This window comes from Cydia fagiglandana, chromosome 23 (assembly GCF_963556715.1).
Source record: "Cydia fagiglandana chromosome 23, ilCydFagi1.1, whole genome shotgun sequence".
Lineage (NCBI taxonomy): Eukaryota > Metazoa > Arthropoda > Insecta > Lepidoptera > Tortricidae > Cydia > Cydia fagiglandana.
Window position 1 is genome coordinate 9,318,386 of NC_085954.1, and position 21,590 is coordinate 9,339,975.

The 21,590-nt window shown below is 38.2% G+C and overlaps 2 protein-coding genes across 2 annotated transcripts in view; one reads left to right on the top strand and one right to left on the bottom strand.

Moving 5' to 3' along the window:
- Positions 1-16,697, top strand: part of LOC134675929 (MAP/microtubule affinity-regulating kinase 3-like) — a 123,962-nt gene extending 107,265 nt beyond the window's left edge. The window contains exons 17-21 of the mRNA XM_063534274.1: positions 7,089-7,160; positions 8,722-8,781; positions 10,070-10,175; positions 11,123-11,282; positions 11,837-16,697. Of these exons, the coding sequence (XP_063390344.1) occupies positions 7,089-7,160; positions 8,722-8,781; positions 10,070-10,175; positions 11,123-11,282; positions 11,837-11,895 (457 nt within the window). The 3' untranslated portion in view covers positions 11,896-16,697. The remainder of the gene's footprint in view (positions 1-7,088; positions 7,161-8,721; positions 8,782-10,069; positions 10,176-11,122; positions 11,283-11,836) is intronic.
- A 1,146-nt stretch (positions 16,698-17,843) lies between these two features.
- LOC134675847 (uncharacterized) overlaps positions 17,844-21,590 on the bottom strand; it is a 40,212-nt gene continuing 36,465 nt past the window's right edge. The window contains exon 6 of the mRNA XM_063534149.1: positions 17,844-21,564. Within this exon, the coding sequence (XP_063390219.1) occupies positions 18,079-21,564 (3,486 nt within the window). The 3' untranslated portion in view covers positions 17,844-18,078. The remainder of the gene's footprint in view (positions 21,565-21,590) is intronic.

The window sequence follows — 21,590 nt, forward strand, 5'->3', positions numbered from 1 at the left end:
TTATTTGGTGCTCAATTGTCTCCCTCGAAAGAATCCGAGCTCCGGTTTTTATTTTTGTTTTTATTTTTATTGTTGTGTTTGGTCTCGCGTCAAATACAGGGGATGCACGATGCTCAAACCTCCTATCTCCCTTTTCTCAGTAGAACGTACGCACATTCGATTTTATGTACATAATGCCGTACCTTGGAGTTAGCGCGCAAAATTAACCCCGTTCGAGTCCCTGTTATGTGACTTCTTGCCGACCGTCTTAGTGCATTAGTTGTCAAAGCATGTTGTATGCCCCTTTTTTTCTATTGAACGAAACGCTATTTTATTATTTTTAATTTCGCTACTTGAAAGTGTGCTACGAGCAGTGCTGTACTGCCCAGCTTTGAGTGTTGTCCGTAGATCGTAGTGCTTAAAATTAGTGACGCGAAACATCGAGTACGGAGTAAGTATGTCCGATCCCCGAGAGGTGTACGAACACGTTTATTTTATTAAAGTTGCCCTTCGTGCATCCCCCGTGTTTTACGATTATTTTTACCTAACCGTACGCTTCTACTAACGAATGTCGACGGTCGCGATTATACCAATTTTTTCTTAGTACCGATTCGCTTATAGTCTTATCCACAACCCTTTTAACTTGAGTGTTGCGACGGACGTGTTTTTTTTATTGTTTTTTTTTTAAACGGAGGGAGTTAGTGAGTGTAGAAGTATTGTGCATCTTTCGCGCGTTCCGCCATTTTATTGGCTTTAAAAACGAGTGCCTTGGTCAAGAATAAAAAAAGTGAGCCGGAGACAGAAGAGGGGGGCGATTCGGGCCGTGATTGGTCGATTCGCTCACCCGTTCCGTTGTACGCAGGTTGAATCAGAACCCGTAAGCGCTGCGCAGCGACAACAAGAAGACTTATTGGAGAGTTATTTTATAAATATAGAAAATTTATGGAAAACTCCTACCAAGTTTGTACTTGGCAGGGCGTTTTGTAATATCCTTACAGAATAGCAGAAGACGCGAATTTGGAGTCTCGAAATTTGGTCCCTATTTACCGTCCATATTTATTAAAGGTCCGTAAGTTCTATTGATCTTTGTGTCATTCTCAAGAGACCTCGCATCTGAAACTACCCTGTAAGGGATTTCTAATAGGTTGTTGAAACGTTTTCATTGTATTATAACTAATATAAGCGGTCCACTTTAGTTGACATTACGTTCGAGTTCGATTTATATTTAACATAAATAAGAGAACATTAATCGCGACGACATTTCTTTCTACATGTTATTTTATAGAAACCAATGAAACTATACTCACGGAGAAAATATATTTTTACACTACAGTGTAAGTTTTTTATAGAGAATTTCAAAAGTACAGAAGGCATTAGGTGTTAAGGTGTTTGATTTGATTGCTTTCGTGAAATGGCATGTAGAGATAAACCTAGTCCCGTCGCGTCGCATTTCATTATAGCTGTAAGTGCATCGAGTTCTAAGAGCGTTCTCACACTGCCCAATCCGATGTCGGATGGAAGTAAAATGTAAGACATACGTGTTTTTCTGTATTTATTTATTCGATTAATAATAATAAATCATTACTACCAGGCGTGGCTCACTCCGCGATGAAATCGCTTTGCTACAGGTAGCTAAAAGTACATCCGCTCCACATCAATTTTGGTCGCTAGCCATAAGCCGCGCGAGGCGCTGTCGCCACCTAGCGGCCATTCCTGTCCTGATCGTAACAGACAGACCGAGTGTTTATTCTGTGTTATTATTAAAAAACGATAGACGCAATAAAGCGGATTTGATGCTATGTGGCACTCTCCTACAGCTGCTGTTCCGATATCGGTGCGGCGCTTCCGATAATTTCAGCCATGTCGGAACCCCCCGTCAGCTGTCGGACCGATAATATTTGTTTGTATGCGTATGTGTAGGAATAATGTTTGTTGTAGTGTGCGTGCCCGCTAAAGACGGCGCCCCCGCGGATATAGGATCCCACATCCGATATCGTATCGGCCAGTGTGAAAACGCTCTTATTCGGAACGAATTTTCTACATTCCAGGGCTCTATATTTGTTTAAGTTCACAAAATAGCACAAACCTATACCTATTGATATTCTATCGTTGACGTTTCGGACTCTGCCTAAATTGTTAAAAAAATATTCGACGACTGAATATAAATATTTTGTATATTTGTATTATTATACACGCTATATTTAGATTTTTCAGTAAATTTTCTCTCGCTGTTGGACTTCGGATGTGGACCATTTTAAAAGGATATTTAATACTTATAGGTAATATAATAATATAGCTACCTATTTCCATCGTGTTTTACCCACTTGTTATTCTTAGTCGTATTTTCCTATGATGTTTGAAATGGTCCACAAATGCAATTACTATACGTGTGACGATATACAGTCGATTATTCCGCAATAATTATTTCTAATACTATGGGTAAGGTGTATACGGATAATTTCGAACGACAGATAATTAAAAAAATCTTTGCAAATCAATAAAATTATGTTAATATTGTTTTTTCTCTTGTGAAAGTCATTAATTCATTTAAATAGGTACCTACTTATAGTATCTTTATTCGAATCATCAGTCTTTAAGAGGACTATGTGAAACATAATATAATCAGAATTCTGAGCAATATCAGACTTGTATAATACAGGTTTTATTGGGACATAAAAATACAAACTAAACAATAACTTGTGGTCGACAATTTTCGGAATTATCCGAGAGCACTATTAGATGATTTATAATTCTGTGATTACGTTATTGTCAACTTGTATCGAAATAGAAATTATTTAGATTCTTTGAAAGAACTGACATATTTGAAACACGTAATTATTTTAAAGGAATTTCGACTTATCTGTCATATTGTGTAACTAATATTTATAAGGAGCGAGTGAGATATATCAGTATATAATGATAATTGTTTAGATTGTAAGCGGCAGATCCTAATAGCTTTGGTACAAATACTCAGTAGATGTTACCACGTAGAAAACACTGGAATACAACACGAACATACCCCACGGCCCAGATATATAAGTCTGTAGAATGTATTATTGTGTCAAATAGGCCAAAATCATAGGAGCAATAGGATTCTACTGTTATGAGAGGCTAGTGATGACCGATCTCTGTGATCTCTCTCAAATGTTAGACCCAAATATATTACTCTTGACTGTCATAATTATGAATGTGTCTAAAGGGGCCCACTGATTAAGAGTCCGCCGGATGGTATGGCCTGTCAGTAGAACAAAATTTTGACAGTTCAGAACAGCTGACAGGCCGATACCGTCCGGCGGACTGTTAATCAGTGGACCCCTTAAAATATATTATACCCAGACTGACGTATGAAGCGACTGAAAGTTAGCTTTTTTCGTAATCTTCTATAGGAAAAAGTGAATTTCATACAATTACATTCAATTGCTGAATAGTTTTTTCATTGAAAGTGAAGTTAACTATTTACTAAAATGTTAGCGCCGAAACTGAGCAAAATCAATAACTGTTAGAAGTTTGTTGGAGTTGCTTTTAGAAATTGATCTTCAAGTGATACGGTTTTTATTGAACATTATACTAATATGAATCAATGATCAAAGCGCTTCATTCCTATAGCAGATAGATATATCTATGTCAAAAGTAATTCCGAAATGTATCATCGTCCCGACAATTCTATCCCTATGATATTTTATTTAGGTCATACAAATGTATTTCCTGGTGTCAGTACTTTTAACCGTCTAAAAAGGTATAATATATAAGTGACATATGTATTATGTTAGCGGCCTATTCCACTCCACGGTTTTCCATAATTATAAACTCTTTAGGGTTCCGTACTTTGTGTTATCGTAGCGTTTAAATCGTTGTACATATTTGTACATTTGACATTTTTGTGTGGTTAAGTGTGAACAAAAACATCTAAATAGGTTTGTGAAATAGATACGTATATGTGTTCTTGACTCTTTATATAATACATAGTGATATCTGATATACATATAGTCCATTTGTTGAAATATACGTAATTATATTTTTTATTTAAATCTGTTTATTATGTTTACATTTTATTTTATTTCACAAATCATCAATATTTTTCCAGTCACCGTTGTGACTTAAATCAGAAATTAGAATAATATTTATCAAAATTATATTTTTCAATGTGCAATCTTGTCTTTATTTTTGTGTAGAGTACATCGGGTACATAACATATTAGTCACTGAAATGGATATATATAAATATAAAGGTAAGAAAGTAAGTAAATATTCTTAAAAAAATACACAGAGAACGAAATACAAGGTAGGTTTAGTCACTTAAATACATTGTTGGTAATTAAGGACATCCTTTTGCTAGTTGTTCAGTGTACCTAATTATTTTGTCTCTCATATGTATCCGACGTATTTTACTTGTATGACTCTTATACTTTGGAATCCTACTCATATGTATATATTCTTGTGTAACACTCGTGTATAGATCCCGTATTGATGGCAAAACTTAGGTGCTGAAATATTTGTATAAATGTGTTTGGTTCACTTGAATTCAATTGGGACGTCGTCTTAAATGTACCAACATGTACATAAAAAAAAATTTTTTTATAGGAAATTGCCGTTTTATGTAAGAGTCATTGCAAAGGTACCGTACATAGTTTTACGACAATTAATAGCATTTTGATTTCATCGAGTCTTTTTGTGTACTTTACGAAGAGTATTTAAATGACTGATGATGATAAAAAGTATTTTTGTTTGAACTCTTATTGCGGCGTACTAACTTATTAACGAAATAAATACTGGTTGAAAATATGGAAGTATTTTTGTGATAGAAATATTTTTTGGTTGCGGTACAAGAGATGACCCAAGTAATACCAGGAACGGCAATCTCCTTAAAAACAACGTATGAACAGAAAACGACAAGGTTACTTTACATAGTAAAATATTATGCAATAGTGATATAATCAAGCTTTTTAATCTCGTACCTCACTTAGGCAACTCAGCAAGCTTCATTACATAAACACGGTACTCGACTGAAAAGCTCTCTATTATATCACGATTGTATAAAATACTATTTATAGGTATGTATAAAACCCGGAAGACCCGCGCACACAAACAGTGCATTATAATTTCTTTGATCATTTTTCTACTTAAAATAAAACAATTTGTTATTATTGTGAAGGCTAAATGCAATAAACTCTAATGTAGTTTAAGTTTAGTTAGTTTATATAATTTAGTAATTTGATATTTTGAGATTTTTTTTTCATCCCTTGGCGTTTTCGGTTGACATTGTATTTGCTTTGCATCGCATTTTTAGTTTAATTTCATCGATTATAAGCTATTGTTTTGAAACTTTTTATACGTGTAGTATAAAAATAAAAGACACGAATTGTGATTTTACGAAAAGTTACGCGATTTAGTAAAATAATAATCAGTATTTATCATAATATACTAAACAGCGGGTAAATTGTAAACTATTAATTTTGAAGGTCTATCCTATTACACGTATAAATTTCAATACATTTCTTGACATTCTTATTAAAATAATTCATTGTAATTACTTCAAAACGTGTATCATATTCGTATTCGGCCATCGCATCGTTGCATTTACATGTATAATTGATGTTTACGACTCGTAAGAAAATGCCAAAATTGAATAATTATAGTATTTTAAAATTGGCGCAACGTCTGTAACCAAATTGTCGAAATCATGTTTAGTGATACCGGATGTGTTGCTTCTCCGAATAATCAGGTTTTTCAATAACATACACTTGTGTTTTATTTATTGTCATAAATGCCGTGACTTACTTGGCCGTATTTATAGTTCGTTTTTTTTTTAGCATTAGAAAGAACTTGTAAGAAGGTAAGCGATCTTGACATGTCTTTTGAATGAAAAATGCTTTTTAAAAATCAAAAACTATTACTTATGAAAGCAGAAGAATATAAATGATCGTATTAGATTCATAATTGTTACATATTTGCCGTAACTCATTTTTAAAATGTGTTTTTCAAATAAAAGACACATCAAGATTGTTTACCTTATTTCTAATGCTAAAATAAAACGAACTATAGGTTCCTGTTGTTTCGATAGTGAGGTTGGGTGGAGCAAAAGGAAAATAAATAGGTAACTGCTGTTACAACCTACCCCTGAGACAACCATACCCGGTCTCCCCCCACTTACGTAGGATGTTTTACCTCGTACGGTATCTCTTGCTCCGAGCAAAATATACCTACTATGTTTCCTTTACCCCACCTGAGCCTGACCTTATAGAAAAGCAAGATATAATATGTCTCGTCCCATGGGTAAAGGTACCTTATGGCGGCTGGCGCTTACGCTATTATAAACGCCGCTCCAATATTATTACGGCGCTATGCGACGTAAGCGCCAGCCGCTATAAGGTCCTTTTGTCGTGGAACGTCACATATATGTATTTACAATTAACATGGTCAAGTAAGTATTTTCTGGGCTCAAAATCTGGACTTGACCTGTTGATATTTTATGATACTTATACCATAAAAGGGTAAGAACGTGAGAAAATAAGAAAAATATTCGTATATTTTTTTTATATTTATTTCTGCAGTAACTAACTCTCCGTAATTAATTAAACAAAAACACGTCACTGAGCGATAGACACATGCTATAAAAAAAAAATTAAAAAAAAATCATTTATTTCAGATCTTGGTCCATACACTCACACCAAAAAACTAACTAACTACAAACAATTTTTTTGTACGCATAAGTAAAGTTTTGTATTTGGCATTGGTACCAAATAGCATAGACGTCACTTTGAGTAAAATTTCGTTTGCTGGTGTAGCAATTAAGTAAATTCTCCAATAATATTTATTTCACAATTATTCATTATCAGTAAAATCGGTATTACAGAGAATATATGAGATTAAATTGACAGTAAAACCAGTAAATTGTGAAGTAAACATTTCTAAAAGTGTACGACAGATTTCTGTAGGTAGATTTCTCCAAGCACTAATGTAGTCACTTACGCTAGGGCCACGAAAAACGCATAAAACGCTCGACACTGCCCGCTACGAGCGTTTTTTTCTTGGCTCTTCGTTTATGTATTTTGAGCCTGAGACTAGAGCCTTTTTAAGCACAATTTGTAGACGTAGGTATTTATTTAACAGCCTCTCCGTGTTGGGGGAGTCGACCACTCGCCAGAAACCGCGCATATTTTCTTCGCTGGACATTCAGCGGAGGTAGGCGCGCTCGGATTTATTTTGGTCGAGGTGTGGCGTGCTGTGGTCTTGATCCATACATATTTATAAATTACTATGGTCTCTGTAACCTTTTGATTTGCCTCATTAGCTTTTAAACGTATGCCTCGCCCATGAAATGCACGCTCTGAGCGTTTACGCTCGACAGCGACGTCACCCGACATACATTAAAAAACAAATGAAGGGCGACCGGCGTCAGCGTCGAGTGAGCACGCTCGGGGCGCGCATTCCGTGGCTCTTGGATTGGATTCAAGCGTAGAAATATCTGCTACTTGTACTTAAGTCACAACAATAGCCCCTAAGTAATATGTGGCTTTTCATCAGAGAACTCTCCTTAATGCTCCTTTCCATGCTTCATGTGCATAAGGACCGTTTTCTGATGAAAAGGTTCTTATTCGCATGAAGCATAAGGACCCTTCTCTGATAGAACGCCACATATTATAATGTGGGCATAGGGTTTTGTCGTATAGTAACAACGTCGTATAATATGAACGTGACCTAATATTATGAAGATTACTTTGAGAACATTGCAAACTACAACCATTATTATCAGTATTATCACTAGAATAATAATAATTGAATGGAAGTTTAATAAGTATATGAGCAGGCCACAGCACGTCTATAAGACCAAGTTTTTCTTAAGTTTTTAAAAAGTTTTGTGTGAGAATATGTTTTCCAACCGATTTTATGTTTAAGCTCAAAATTTTGGGGTAAAATTTAACTTGAGAAGCGATAACATTTTGGAGGGTTCATGACTTTTCGTTTAGCATAGGATATTTCCGCTATTTTTTTTTTAATTCTTATTATATATTGAAACAATAGATAACTTTTTACAATTTGGTGAATTGTAATGTGGTGGGACAAGTAAAAAGAAGGCATACAATCGGATGGATTACATTGTGATTAACAGAGATAACAGTTTTGTTTTTTTCCAAATTTCTCCGAGCCGTAACTTACGCCAGTTATACTTACTAATCTCATTTTGCGTTTCTTTTTTTGTTAATCTTGAGGAAATGAAAAATCTCAATCGTGTTACCTTATCCCACTTTGTCCAAGAGATGTGAGCATGTATAGCATTTTGAATTTTAGCGAACTGCAGGTAAGGCCTTAGGCATGAGATTTAGGTTTTCTTAGAAAGGCAAAATTGTGTTTGTGTGCTACTGCGTGCTTTTTACAAATTTGTTTGTGCACCCCTTTTTTTTCGGATTTTTGTATTCAGCTGAAAAGAGAGAATAAATTAATATGTAATTTATTACAATATATTGGCTTTTATATATTAAAAAACCGCGAGTTTGGGTTTCTAATATTGTATCTACGAGAATACTTATAATGTAGTAAATGTTGAAAGATATGTTTTAATGTTCGACCCCAACTTGCGGTTTTTTTTATAATACAAAATTTTGATTATCAGGTTTATCGCAAATCATGAAAATATGACTTTTTTCTAAAGAATAAAAGGTAAAAAAATGTGATCAGCTCGATACAAATGCCAGAAGGCACTTGTGGCGCCCTCTGGTTAGTATATGTGTCTGTTTTATTTTAGGCCGTTGGATGCAACCACCCCGAAGCATGCCGTAGGCGCTAGTCCACAAACCTTGCTTGGGTAATTATCATTTTATTTTCCTTTTACGTTTTTAAAACTAATGTACTTGCCAACCAACCTTAGGAGCTGGTGAGAATATATGTATATACAGTCAGGAGCAGAAGTTGCTAAGCGGGCGAGGTGTTAAAAATCACCTTGACGCGCTTTTATTCTCTTAACAATAAAGTCGCGTCAAGATCATTTTGAACACCTCGCCCGCTTAGCAACTATTACTGCTAACTGTACCTACTCATGCACAAATTTAGAGGTACGCAAAAAAAGGTCTAATTACTGGGTTACAGCACTTAATTTCAAAATAAGTACATAACTTTTTTTTTTGCGTTCTTCTAAATTTGTCCATTAGTGTAGTTGACATCCAAACCTTTTATTACCATGATGAAATTCAGAAGTAGGTTTGGTATGTCTAATATATTCTCAAGTACTTAGATTCACCAAAAAAAATAAGTCAGTGTGTGAGTGACGTCCTATCGTTACATCAGTTCATGACAATTGTGGAGAATCGACAGGTCACAAGTTTTTTGGGCACAATTAATTGAACGGAATGTTCTTGTATGGTTATCATTTTAAACGAGCATGGTTGGACTTCAAAAGGGTTTATTTTACGTCATATCATTTTGTTAAATGTAGTACCTAAGTATTGTTCTTTATATTTACCTTCAAGAATTGATACAAATTGTATCACCTAAAATTTACTTTGATGTCCATCCATCCGTCTGTCGTTTATTTTAGTATTAGGAAAAGGGGGTAAACAATCTTGACGTGACCTTTTATTGAAAAACCCTTTAGAAAATAGTTAATATTACTTATAAAACCTAATATATACCTAAATAGTTGTTACTTAGGTATTTTTCAATAAAGAGACACGTAAAAATCGCTTCCCTTCTGGATAATGCTAGAAAAACGAAGTAAGTATACATATACCTTTGTTGTAACCAATATGGCGGTCGGCGTAAGCGTCGAGCGCGCGCTCTCGCGTTTCGGGGCCCACCAATCACTTCCAAGTCTGTGCAGAGTAAGGGCTCATTTAGATGATGCGAAAACTCGCATGCGACATTCATTACATTGCGTTTCTAGTTGGTCAGTTGAATTGGACGTAACCAACAGTCCGCAATGTAATTAATATCGCATGCGTCCACGCGCCGTCTAAATCAGCCCTTAGGGTGGTATTCCAGTATTCCACCTATCCAATTTCTTTGTCCAATGTGTATTGCGTCTCACATTTTGCTTAATGAGAGAGAGACGCAATGACACTACCACATATGTGATAACGTGTATATGTGACACACAGACAAGGCAACGACGAGCAGGTGAAGCCGCGGGTTCTGCGGTTCACGTGGAGTATGAAGACTACGTCCTCACGGGACCCTAATGAGATTATGGCGGAGATTCGCAAGGTATGTTGGTATCGTGCACTCGTTTCTCAAACTTTTTACCCCGCGTACCACTCAATCCGTAATCAGTGTTTTAGATGACTGCGAATCATATGAGGAAAAATACACCACTCTGTATTAGAGAAAATCTAATAATTTAGGTACTGAAATTTATATATAAAGTTGGTCAAGCAGATCTTTTCAGTAGAAAAAGGCGGCAAATTTGAAAAATCTAGGCGCGAAGGGATATCGTCTCATAGAAAATTTGAATTTCGCGCCTTTTTCTACTGACAAGATTTGCTTGACCATCTATAAATTCCCGTAATTTTGGTGACAATTCAAGAATATTAGAAGTATTAGAACAAATTAAATTATTATCAGAAAATATTTTAATTGTTTTTTCAAGTAGAAACACTACTATATAACCTGGCCGCGTAGCCAAGATGCCAATCGCTAACGCTCCGTAGCGATCGAAACGCAACTGTCACTGTCACACTCATATGGAAGAGTGATAGAGATACATAATGCTTTTCGTTGTCGAAGCGATAGCGATTGTAACCTTGGCTAGGCGGCCTGCCGCGATAGCAGAGGACGCTGGTTCGATTCCAGCCCACTGGAGGCCTTGGTCACTTTTTATTAGTATATGACATTTATTTTAGTTTTTAATTCAATATTATGTTACGAAGTTGATCTGATGTTGTAGCCGGAAAGTGACGTAAGGGACTCGCCAGCTGAAAATCGCAACTACACCGAGTTTAGAACTTTAGACTCATTAAAAAGATATCAATAATACAAAGAATTTAATATAAATAAATTGCCTCAGTACTGATTTAACGCAGTAAAACAGATAGGTACTTAGTTAAAATTCAAAGCCGATCCGAGCATGATACTTAAATGTATTTGCTTGCCCGTACATGCGCAGATTTCTCCAAATCAATATACTCGTAATGTTGATTAATTTTCTATTTCAGGTTCTAGACGCGAACAACTGCGATTACGAGCAGCGTGAGCGTTTTCTGCTCCTCTGCGTACATGGCGACCCTAACGCGGACTCGTTAGTACAGTGGGAGATCGAAGTGTGCAAGCTGCCTCGCCTCTCGCTCAACGGCGTGCGCTTCAAGCGGATATCCGGTCAGTATCGCTGTGTTGAGAACCATAGATAATATACATGGCGACTCTAACGCGGACTCGTTAGTACAGTGGGAGATCGAAGTGTGCAAGCTGCCTCGCCTCTCGCTCAACGGCGTACGCTTCAAGCGGATATCCGGTCAGTATCGCTGTGTTGAGAACCATAGATCATATACATGGCGACCCTAACGCGGACTCGTTAGTACAGTGGGAGATCGAAGTGTGCAAGCTGCCTCGCCTGTCGCTCAACGGCGTGCGCTTCAAGCAGATATCTGGTCAGTATCGCTGTGTTGAGAACCATAGATAATATACATGGTGACCCTAACGCGGACTCGTTAGTATAGTGGCAGATCAAAGTGTGCAAGCTCCTTCACCACTCTGATATCTGGTATGTAGTGTAGGTATCGCATCTAACTTTGGTGAGAATTGTAGATAGTAAAAGAGGAAAGGTGTATGAATTTAGTTATTATTTTATCAGACCTCTTGCTAACATTTTGATAATTCAAATTACTCTGGACCGGATTTTTGACGCTGTAATGTGTCTCCCTCGTACCCAGGCACCAGCATCGGCTTCAAGAACATTGCGTCGAAGATCGCGAACGAGCTCAAACTGTGACTGCCCGGGAGCGCCCCGCGCCGCCGCCGCCGCCGCCGCGCCTCGCCCCCCTCCCCGCGCCGCGAGCGCTCCTCCTCCTCCGAGCGCGCGCCGCCGCCGCCGCCGCCGCCGCGCTCCGACTCGCTGCGCCTCTCGGCCGAGGACATGGTGCTCGTGGCCAACGGGGGCATGAGGACCCCCTCGGGGGCGTTAGCGCATTTCCTCGCCGCCTACACGCCGGCGGAGCTCTCGTTAGCGCGCAGCGATTATCTGAGACCCCCGCTGTCTCCGAACCCTTCCCAGAGTATCCAACCGAGGTCCTCGCTGTCTCTGAGAGCGGATAGTGCGGATTTGGATGCGGGTCGAGCGACGCTGCGGCCGCGGATGCCGCATCAGTCGTATTCTTACAGCGTCCACACGCTGCGCCGGCAGCCGCGGGCGGTCTCCCCTCCCTCCCCCCCTTCGCCCCCCTGCGACTGTCTCCCGACCCATCCCATCCCCCCGCCGGAGCTTTTCGATTTTTAGGGGGGGCTCGAGGGAAGTACAATTTTCCGTAGGATTTCTCGCAAAGCGTGCCGTTTGGATAGATAAATAATAAATAAATTGCGATGACGTTGAGTTTTATTTGTGGACGGTGGGTCGGTTTGTGCCAAGCGATCGAGCGTTCCGTATAGTGAGCGCTCGGGCCGCGACGCCCTTGTATAATATTATTAATGTACGTGTCATGGACTTTTACTTATTTTTTATTTGTTTTTTTTTATCTAGCGGCGGTCCGGCCGGCGTTGTTGTATAATGTATACTGATTTGTATTTCTTACTTTTTTTTAATTTATCGAGGGCATGTTTTTTAGTCGTTTGTATGAAATTTGTTTTTAAAAAGACATAATTTATGGGTCGTATTTTGGGTGCCGGACGGGCCGCCGGTGCTTTCATTATATTGATTATGTTACGTGTATAATTGTATAATGTACAAAGTGAGTGTCAGCTCAACAGGTAAACTTAGCTTAGCGTTAATTATATTTTTTCCAATAATGACAAATATAAATATACAAAAAGTGGCTGTCGAGCGATGTATCGGTGTCGGTGACTAAATGTACCAGATTCGAATTGATACTTGATCGCTTGTGTCCGAGGGAGCGAGAGGTTAACAAAGGTCGGTCGCGTTATCTCTTTCTAATTATAAGGCTGAATTAGAAAGTGTCAAACTAATCTATTGTAAGTGCTACCAACTCTTGATTCTATTCTAAATGTGTATTTCAAGACTTGTAAAGCACTTGTGCCCCGTTTCTCAAAAGCTTGTAACTTGTAATACAAGTGGAAGTCCCTTTCTAACAAAATCTGTCAAAAAGGGACTTCCACATCAAAAGCTTGTATCTTATAATACAAGTGGAAGACCAGTGCCCTGTTTATCAAAAGCTTGTAACTTGTAATACAAGTGAAAGTCCTTTTCTAACAAAATCTGTCAAAAAGGGACTTCCACATCAAAAGCTTGTAACTTGTAATCTTCTTCTTCTTCTTCTTCGTGGTCGTGACCTCATGTCTGAGGGACGTGACTCCTATGGGTTATTCTTCCTACCACTGCTCTCCAGGCCTCTCGATCTTCGGCCATCTGCATTGTTGCCTGGAGCGAAGTCTGGGTAATATTTTGTACCACATCTGACCATCTACTGGGTGCACGCCCTCTACTCCTTCGTCCGTCGACACTCCCGGTAATAATGCACCTTTCTAGCGTGTCCATGCCGCGTCTGACTGTGTGGCCGAAGAATTTGAGGACTCTTTGGGTACAGATGGTGGATAGCCTTGTGGTGATATTGAGCTCCTTTAAGATAGACTCGTTTGTGCGGCGTTCAGTCCAAGATATATTCAGCATTCTGCGCCAGCACCACATCTCGAACGCGTCTATCCTTCTAAGTGCCCGGGCTTTCAGTGTCCAAGTCTCGGAAGCATACAGGAAGATTGAGAAGATTAGGGTATGCATGAGCTTTATCTTTGTTTTGCGGTTAATTCCTCGGTTCCTCCAGATCTTCTCAAGTCGCTTCACTGCTGCTTTTGCCATCTGACCTCGCCTGACTATCTCCTGATCACAGTCCCCGTCATCGCTAATTTGTGATCCTAAGTAAACAAACTTGCGTACTGAATCAAGGTCACGTAGCTCGTTGGTTCTCTGTGGATGGCCGCTCCGGTTGACAAACATCAGTTTGGTTTTACTTCGATTGATCAGAAGACCATATTCTGCGCTGATGCGATCAATCCGGTCCAGTATATCGGCGAGTTCAGCTTCCGTCGAGGCTATGATTGTGGTGTCATCAGCAAACCGCAGATTATTCAGGAGGTAGCCGCCAATGCGTATCCCGCCTTGCTGGTTCTCTAAAACTTGTAATACAAGTTACAAAATCCTTTTTGACAGCTTTTGTTAGAAAGGGAGTTCCATTTGTATTACAAGTTACAAGCTTTTGATAAACAGGGCACATTTGTAACAAAAGCTGTCAAAAAGTGACATCCGCTTGTATTACAAGTTACAAGCTTTTAAGAAAAGGGCCCCTGATAGTAGGTCAAATGAATTTCATAAACACTCGATGTCTATTTGTACCTGCTTTCTTGGTTGTAATATTGGTAGAACACATAATGCTTATGCCAATAATATTGACTAGTAGGCTACATGTGAAAGCACCATGCTATTGACAACTCTAATTTGATAAATCCCCCTCGGACCGACAAGGACGCAGCTATACGTCAGATGGAGACACCTTTATATGATCATCTCTTTCTAACGTATGACCGCGTCTCAAGTTTTGAGTAGCAGGTTATTACACGCTCTTTACGCATCTATAGGTTATCACACTGAAATTGTTAGATGTGTATTATTCGTCATTGTGATCAAAGTATTAAGGACTTTGTAGTTATAGCAATAATGTTTTTTGTAATTACCAGTTTTTTTTTTGTGATTTGGTGTGAAGCTTTCATTTTTACTATGTACTTGTGTGTGACGTATCGCATACTTACTAGTTAATAATTAAGGTAGGTATGGATGTATAGAGCGTGGCGATCGCGTATTTTCTATTATTATCTAATTAAGTGTAGTATTATACTTTTACAAGAAATCACAAATTTTGACGTTTCAATGTTGAACTGTCAATCTGCATCTTGAAATTCACTGAAATATAAGGACCGACAACGCTCGCTTTAAACTCTGTATAAATAAGCAATTGTAACTTTATTTCATATATTTTAAGGTGCATATTCGTCTGAGGAACAACCTTAATATTCATTCGAAAATTCGGCTGTGAGAAAGGTACCCCTCGTCAATAATTCGAATATAGCCTTTTTGTTTGACCAGTCTGATCCATAGCTTAAGGGCCACTCCACACTAGCGTCTTTTGATCGTCGGTGTCTATACTCTGTATCTTTATGTACTTAAATAAAAGTAAACAAATAATTTGTACATTTTCGGGTTGTTATGACATTTATAGATTAACCAGTCAAATACAAAACCTGGATCTGTCACTGAACAACCTGACTTTAACCTACATTGTTTGATCATGTAATGTTTTCATCTACCCTCAACTGGCTTAAGAATCCATTTGAGGGTAGATTTTGTTTACTCTTTTTTAAATACCTAAATATACAGACTTGTCAGCGCTATGGAAAATGGCGTCGCTGCGCAGTGCGTCGAGTAGCAGCCATAGAGTTGCCTATACGCCGACGCTCGGGATACGCTAAAGCGTCTCTAAATCTTTTCCTATTTCAATGTGTAAGAGCCAGTGATCAAATGCTCAGTATGTTTTGAGAAAATGGCGAATATAAGAGGAAACATGACCTCATTATGTGTTAAAAGTTAAAAGCGATTCGATGTTAAGCGCCTTTCTCTTCTTGTTTGCGTGATATCATAACAGCAAAGTTCCATTAGACTAAGATAGCCTTCAAGGTAATACCTGTGCCCTGTTCATCAAAAGCTTGTAACTTGTAATACAAGTGGAAGTCCCTTTTTGACAGCTTTTGTTAGAAAGGGACTTCAACTTGTATTACAAGTTACAAGCTTTTGATAAACAGGGCAGCCTAATACTCTTCAAAGCCTGGTATGAATTGATCGAATAATTGAATGAAAAATTTGTCAAAATGAAACATTCACTCAAATGTCACATTATTTTAATTCATTACATTACCAGTTTTTGAGATTTTACCTATACTTACTGAAAAGTAAATTAAGAAATTTTACACACGTATGGTCGTGCAAATATCTTTACACGCTAATGTTCCAAAAATATATTTACACGACGTTATTGTCAGTGTCTTGAAGGCGTGTAAATATATTTTTGTAATGTTGCCTTGTAAAGATATTTGTGAACTCGACTGTACCATCGTTTTTGACCTTTGAGGTCAGTTAAAGTTGACGAAATATAAAGTGAGCCGATCTTGTTCAGAATTGTTCGAGAGATCGGCTCGCTTTATATTTCGTCAACCATACCTGCACAGATATCATGGTCGCATTTTTATCATTTGTCATGTCATGCGTCACTTTCGCATTTTCATACTTGTTCGAACGTGACAGGCATGGTGACATGATAAAAAGGCGACCAAATTAGCCTTGCAGTTTTTGTTAGTACGGTAGCTACTTTGTGATTATGTTGTCACGCGAACCGGAGAGTCGCTTCGATAGCACGATAAGAACTGGGTACATAATATACATACAGTAGTTATATATTTATATATATGAGCTTTGTTTTACGGTATAACTTAGAGTAGTGTCGACCATTGGCCGAGTTGACGAGTGGTGCGGCGTTTTGTGAGATATTCAAGTGGAAATAAATTTTATTTTTAATTCCATTGACGTTTTTTATTTATTTTTTATTTGTGCGTCCTTGCTTTATGTGTACTAGGCCCGTATATATTTTTAACGTTACTGCAACTGGGCAAAGACTTTCTTTTCTACAACTTTTATATAGATAGTATACCTAATGTACATTGTACAGCTCGATTCAAGAACGCTGGCATGAATGAAATGAGTGTGACTTTGTGTGAGTTACACAAAGAGCCACCATTTTGTATGTTAATGTGATACACACAGATATTTTCATTCACTCATTCATTCCATTCGTGCTCTTGTGAATCGACTTGTCTGTAAAGCGTCATTCTATGGAACTTGCTAACTATGTAAACAAACCGCCATATTGAAATTATCTCTGAATGATGAATTTACTAGTGACTTACATACAGTACACAATACATACACACATGCATACATAGTTACAACATACATATATGTTTGCATAATTAGCAAGTTCCATAGAATTATACTTTACGGAGCCGTACTGTGCCATGTACATAGCTGTCAAATTGACAAAAAAAATATTATTTTGCAAAGGAGTTAAATGAAAATAATTTGTAAAAAGTATAACCGTTTAATGAAAATAAGTTAAAACAAAACCTCCCCTATTTACATTTGTTTATTAAAATAACTTATGACTAATATCGAATAAGTTAGTAAATGACTTGAATAATAATTACAATAATTGAGTATTGTTTATAACTCTGAACACACAATTGTATCTCGCAAATATAAAAACAAATTTGAACATTTCGTTCGTTTAATATACACCAAGTAACAATTCTATAGGTTATAGGTTTACAAATTACACTATGTACAAAAACTAAGGTACTACGTCTGTCTCTTAATTGTATCACAAATTATATGGATGCAATCCAAATTCTTCTGCGCAAATAAAATCATATCTACTTCCATATACGCCTTTTTGGGATGTCATCGGTCATCAACATCATATTAAATTTGTCGACATCCTACGAGTATATAAACAGACTTTTGGGTAACCCTACGAATCAAAAGCATCGGATACCTTATTGTTCGAAAACTATCAGAAGCTTCGGTATTGATAGAGCCATAATTCTACCTACTACCTATTAAAAAACTGGATTAATGATTTAACTTTTTCCAAGATTCATCGGTAGGTAGGTCAAGACAAATCGATAAATGATTAAATGAAAATATGGGGCGAAGCATGGACGAAGTAAGTATTATATAAACGAATACTTCCTGTAGATACCATATAAACTTTAGTAGGTCGATGGCAAGATACCTATGGATATAACTTTCATCTCAACTGTTATCACGTCAGAACTTACTTGGTTAAATTTTCCCTAATCAGACTCTAGCGATGACCATGGGTAACATTTGTTTCAGACATTAATTTTAATCTTTCTTAATTGGGTAACCATCTAGATCAATCTCAGTGCTAGGGATCAGTGGTGGCTTAAACCCATATTCTATCCTTAAATTCGATACCTTCGGCGTCCTATCGGCTCTCCGTAATTTCAATTGTTCCGAATTAGGGACGAAATAGTTGTTCTGTTGTCCCCAATGCTGTTCATTGCGAACTGGCGGCGGACCGTAGTAGTCATTTTGCTTGTTATTGTTATTGGTTAAATAGTGAATGTAGTTTGATAGTGCTGGATTCTTTTGGATTTCAAACTTGGGTGTATTGTTGATATACTGGTAAGACGACGCATATAAATTTCCCCAGTGTGTTGTCTGTACAGAAGAAGCAGGCTTTCTATCTTTTAAATCTTTAACGTATTGGTTGTATTGAGCAGCGTACGATTGTTGGGCCTTTTGGTCGTAATTGTGTTGTACTTCGTTAAGATTTAAATTTGTCGCTGGACTCGCTTGCTTTCGTTGTTCAGCAAACTGCTGATATCTGGGAACATTTTGTGTCTGCTCAGCGCCGTGCGGGTATGCATAGGTGTAGTAATCTTGGGGCTTTTCAAAGTGATATGGCACTCTAATGGGTACGTACACCGGCCTTTCAACCTTCTTTTCCACCGGGTATGGAACCTTGACATGGACCGGCACTTCGACCGGGTAAGGCACCTTTTTCTCTACAATTTTTTCAACTGGATACGGCACGCGCTTTTCAACTGGGTAAGGCTTGTCAACATATTTAGTTACCACTACAGGCTTTTCGACAATTTTCTCTACCACCTTTTCAACAGCGTACGGGACCTGAACTGGAACTTTTTTCTCAACAATCCTGTCAACCGGGACCGGGTAAGGTACTTTTCTCTCTACAATTCTGTCAACCGGATAAGGTTGAGGTACATGTACCGCAACCGGTACTGGTTGTGGCACTGGTACTTCGATATGTACCGGCTTCTCGACATATTTCGTAACTGTTACCGGTTTTTCGACAACCCTATCAACCGGGTACGGTACTCTTTTTTCCACGGGATAAGGAACGGGCACTTTAGTCTCGTAATGTACCGGGTAGGGTACCCGTTTCTCAACTTCATATGGAACCGGTACTTCTTTGTGCACTATTTTCTCAACTGTCACCGGTTTTTCTACCGCAACAGGGTATGGGACCCGGTGTTCTATTGGGATAGGGTACAAGACTTTTTTTTCGACGGGTACTCCTACTGGCACGGCTACCGGGGTAGGTACAGGGACTTGATGAACGACTTGTTTTTCAACAACCTTTTCTACAGGATAAGGGACGTGTACCGGTCGGTCGACATAAATTTTGTGTTCGACCGGATAAGGTACCTGTACCGGATATAAATGCGGTACTTCTACCGGGTAAGGTTTATCGATGAAACGGGTGACTTCAACTGGTCTGTCAACAATTTTCTCATATGGTACCGGTACAGCAACCGGCCTGTCTACCGGCACATGCTTTACAACTTCCACTTTCTCTGGATACGGTACTTCTTTCTCTATATATCTGTCAACGAATTTAGTGACCGGTACTTCCTTTTCAATAATGATAGGTTGAATAATTGGGTGATCTTGGTCTACACTATAAGTGTTATAAGGCCTTGCGTATTCATTTCTCTCATTACTATCTTCATTGGGTCTAATTTCAACTTCAGTCTGAATATTTTCACTTGGTTCTAATTGTTCTCTAGAATCATTTTGCTGATCAGTAATTAAATTAGCGTTATTCCGGTTGTTCTTCTGTCCATAAGAGTCCATAGACCTCAAAGCGTCAACGTAAGTATGATATAAAGACTTGGCAATGTCTAATGGTCCCTTGTCATTACTCCTACCTTCATCTAAATACTCATGTACTTCAACATCATTTATGTGTGTAATGCTCAAAGGAATGGATTGCTGGATTTCTACAACAGTCTTTTCTCTGTGTGGGCTTTTCACTGTATCTGTTACGACTTCGCTATCTGAAACTTCATGATCATCCACAGTGTTGAATGTTCCGGAGTCATTCGCATTGTAAAGTCTTAAAGCAACGGTGATAGGAGCCAGATACTTCTGGCTTACAGGTCTTGGCGTTACATTGACTAGGTCCTCGGAAGAAGATTGTCTGTCCTGACTGTCTTCACTATTCGTTAAATTCTCATCAATACTGTTTCTTACTCCAACAATCTCGTAGCCGTCTTGTAAGTACGGAACCATAGTTGAAACTAAATTGTTAACAATTTGGTCTTTGAAATTGTCATAATTTGAATCCTGAACAACTATAGGCGAAGCAAACGTGTACTGATTTGCATTTGTTTTCAGAACATCCTCTTTCTTCTGGTCATTCTGTAAGTGTTCTATTTCACTGTCAACAATGTTTTGTATTTTAGCTCTGACTGTGATTCTATTTCTTGGAGTAGATGGCACATTAGAATAGTTGTCATATTGAGCTTGTTCAGGGTTTGCGTTTCTTGGAGTATTTGGCTGGGCAGTAGAATAGATGTCATATTGAGTTTCTTCAGTGATTTTGTTTCTTTGAGTATTTGGTGATACAGTGGAATAGTGGTCAAATCGAGTTTCTTCAGTTATTTTGTTTCTTTGAGTATTTGGTGATACAGTAGAATAGTGGTCATATCGAGTTTCTTCAGTGATCCTGTTTCTTTGAGTATTTGGTGACACAGTGGAATAGTGGTCATATCGAGTTTGTTCTGCTTTTAAGCTGAATCGTGGTTTTGGTTTGATGATATCATCATTATGCACATTGGTCTGTTTTTCAGCGGCGTGATTTATTTTGAGCAGATCTTCATTCGATATTATATCCTGTGTCGAAGCTACTAGTCTAGCAATCCGATCATCTTCTGTGGTCACACTGCGAATAGTTGTAGATACTTCGTTGTAATAATACCTTTCACTCCTTGCATTGCCTCGAGGGGCCTCAACTTTGAAATGTACAGCTCCTCGATACGTCAACGGTCTCTCGGTACTTCTAATACCGTAATTACCATTAATATTACGAATGTCATACGTAGGAGTTTCAGCGTAGACACGTGTACGTTTTTGTGAGTCGTCCTTGTGTTCCTTAGGTATTTCGTCTTCGTCAGTGCAATTGTGATCTTTGAAGACTTGAACAACATTGGTAGTGAGATGTTCATGGTCTTGCTCATGCTCAGCATTATCCTCTTTTTGAAGAGGTTTAGAGCGTTCACTTTGCTTCGTCTCAAAATTCGTTACTTTATCACTAATCTGTTCGTTTAGTTGGATAGGATGTAGAGTTTGTATGTTGTAGTAGGCTGGTGTAGCTACATTATTGTTGTAGTAGTAGTTAGGTATTGTGTACTGGACATTTGCTTGTGGAAATTGTTGTTCGCCGGAGGAGAACTGTTGTTGAAGGAGATATATATCGACGGGCTGCGCAGGCGTGGCGGGTGCTTGGGTTTGATTGTCATTGGACGGTGATACTTGGTACAGTTGTGTCGTTACCGGCAACTGAAACGAGACAATTGTTTATTTTA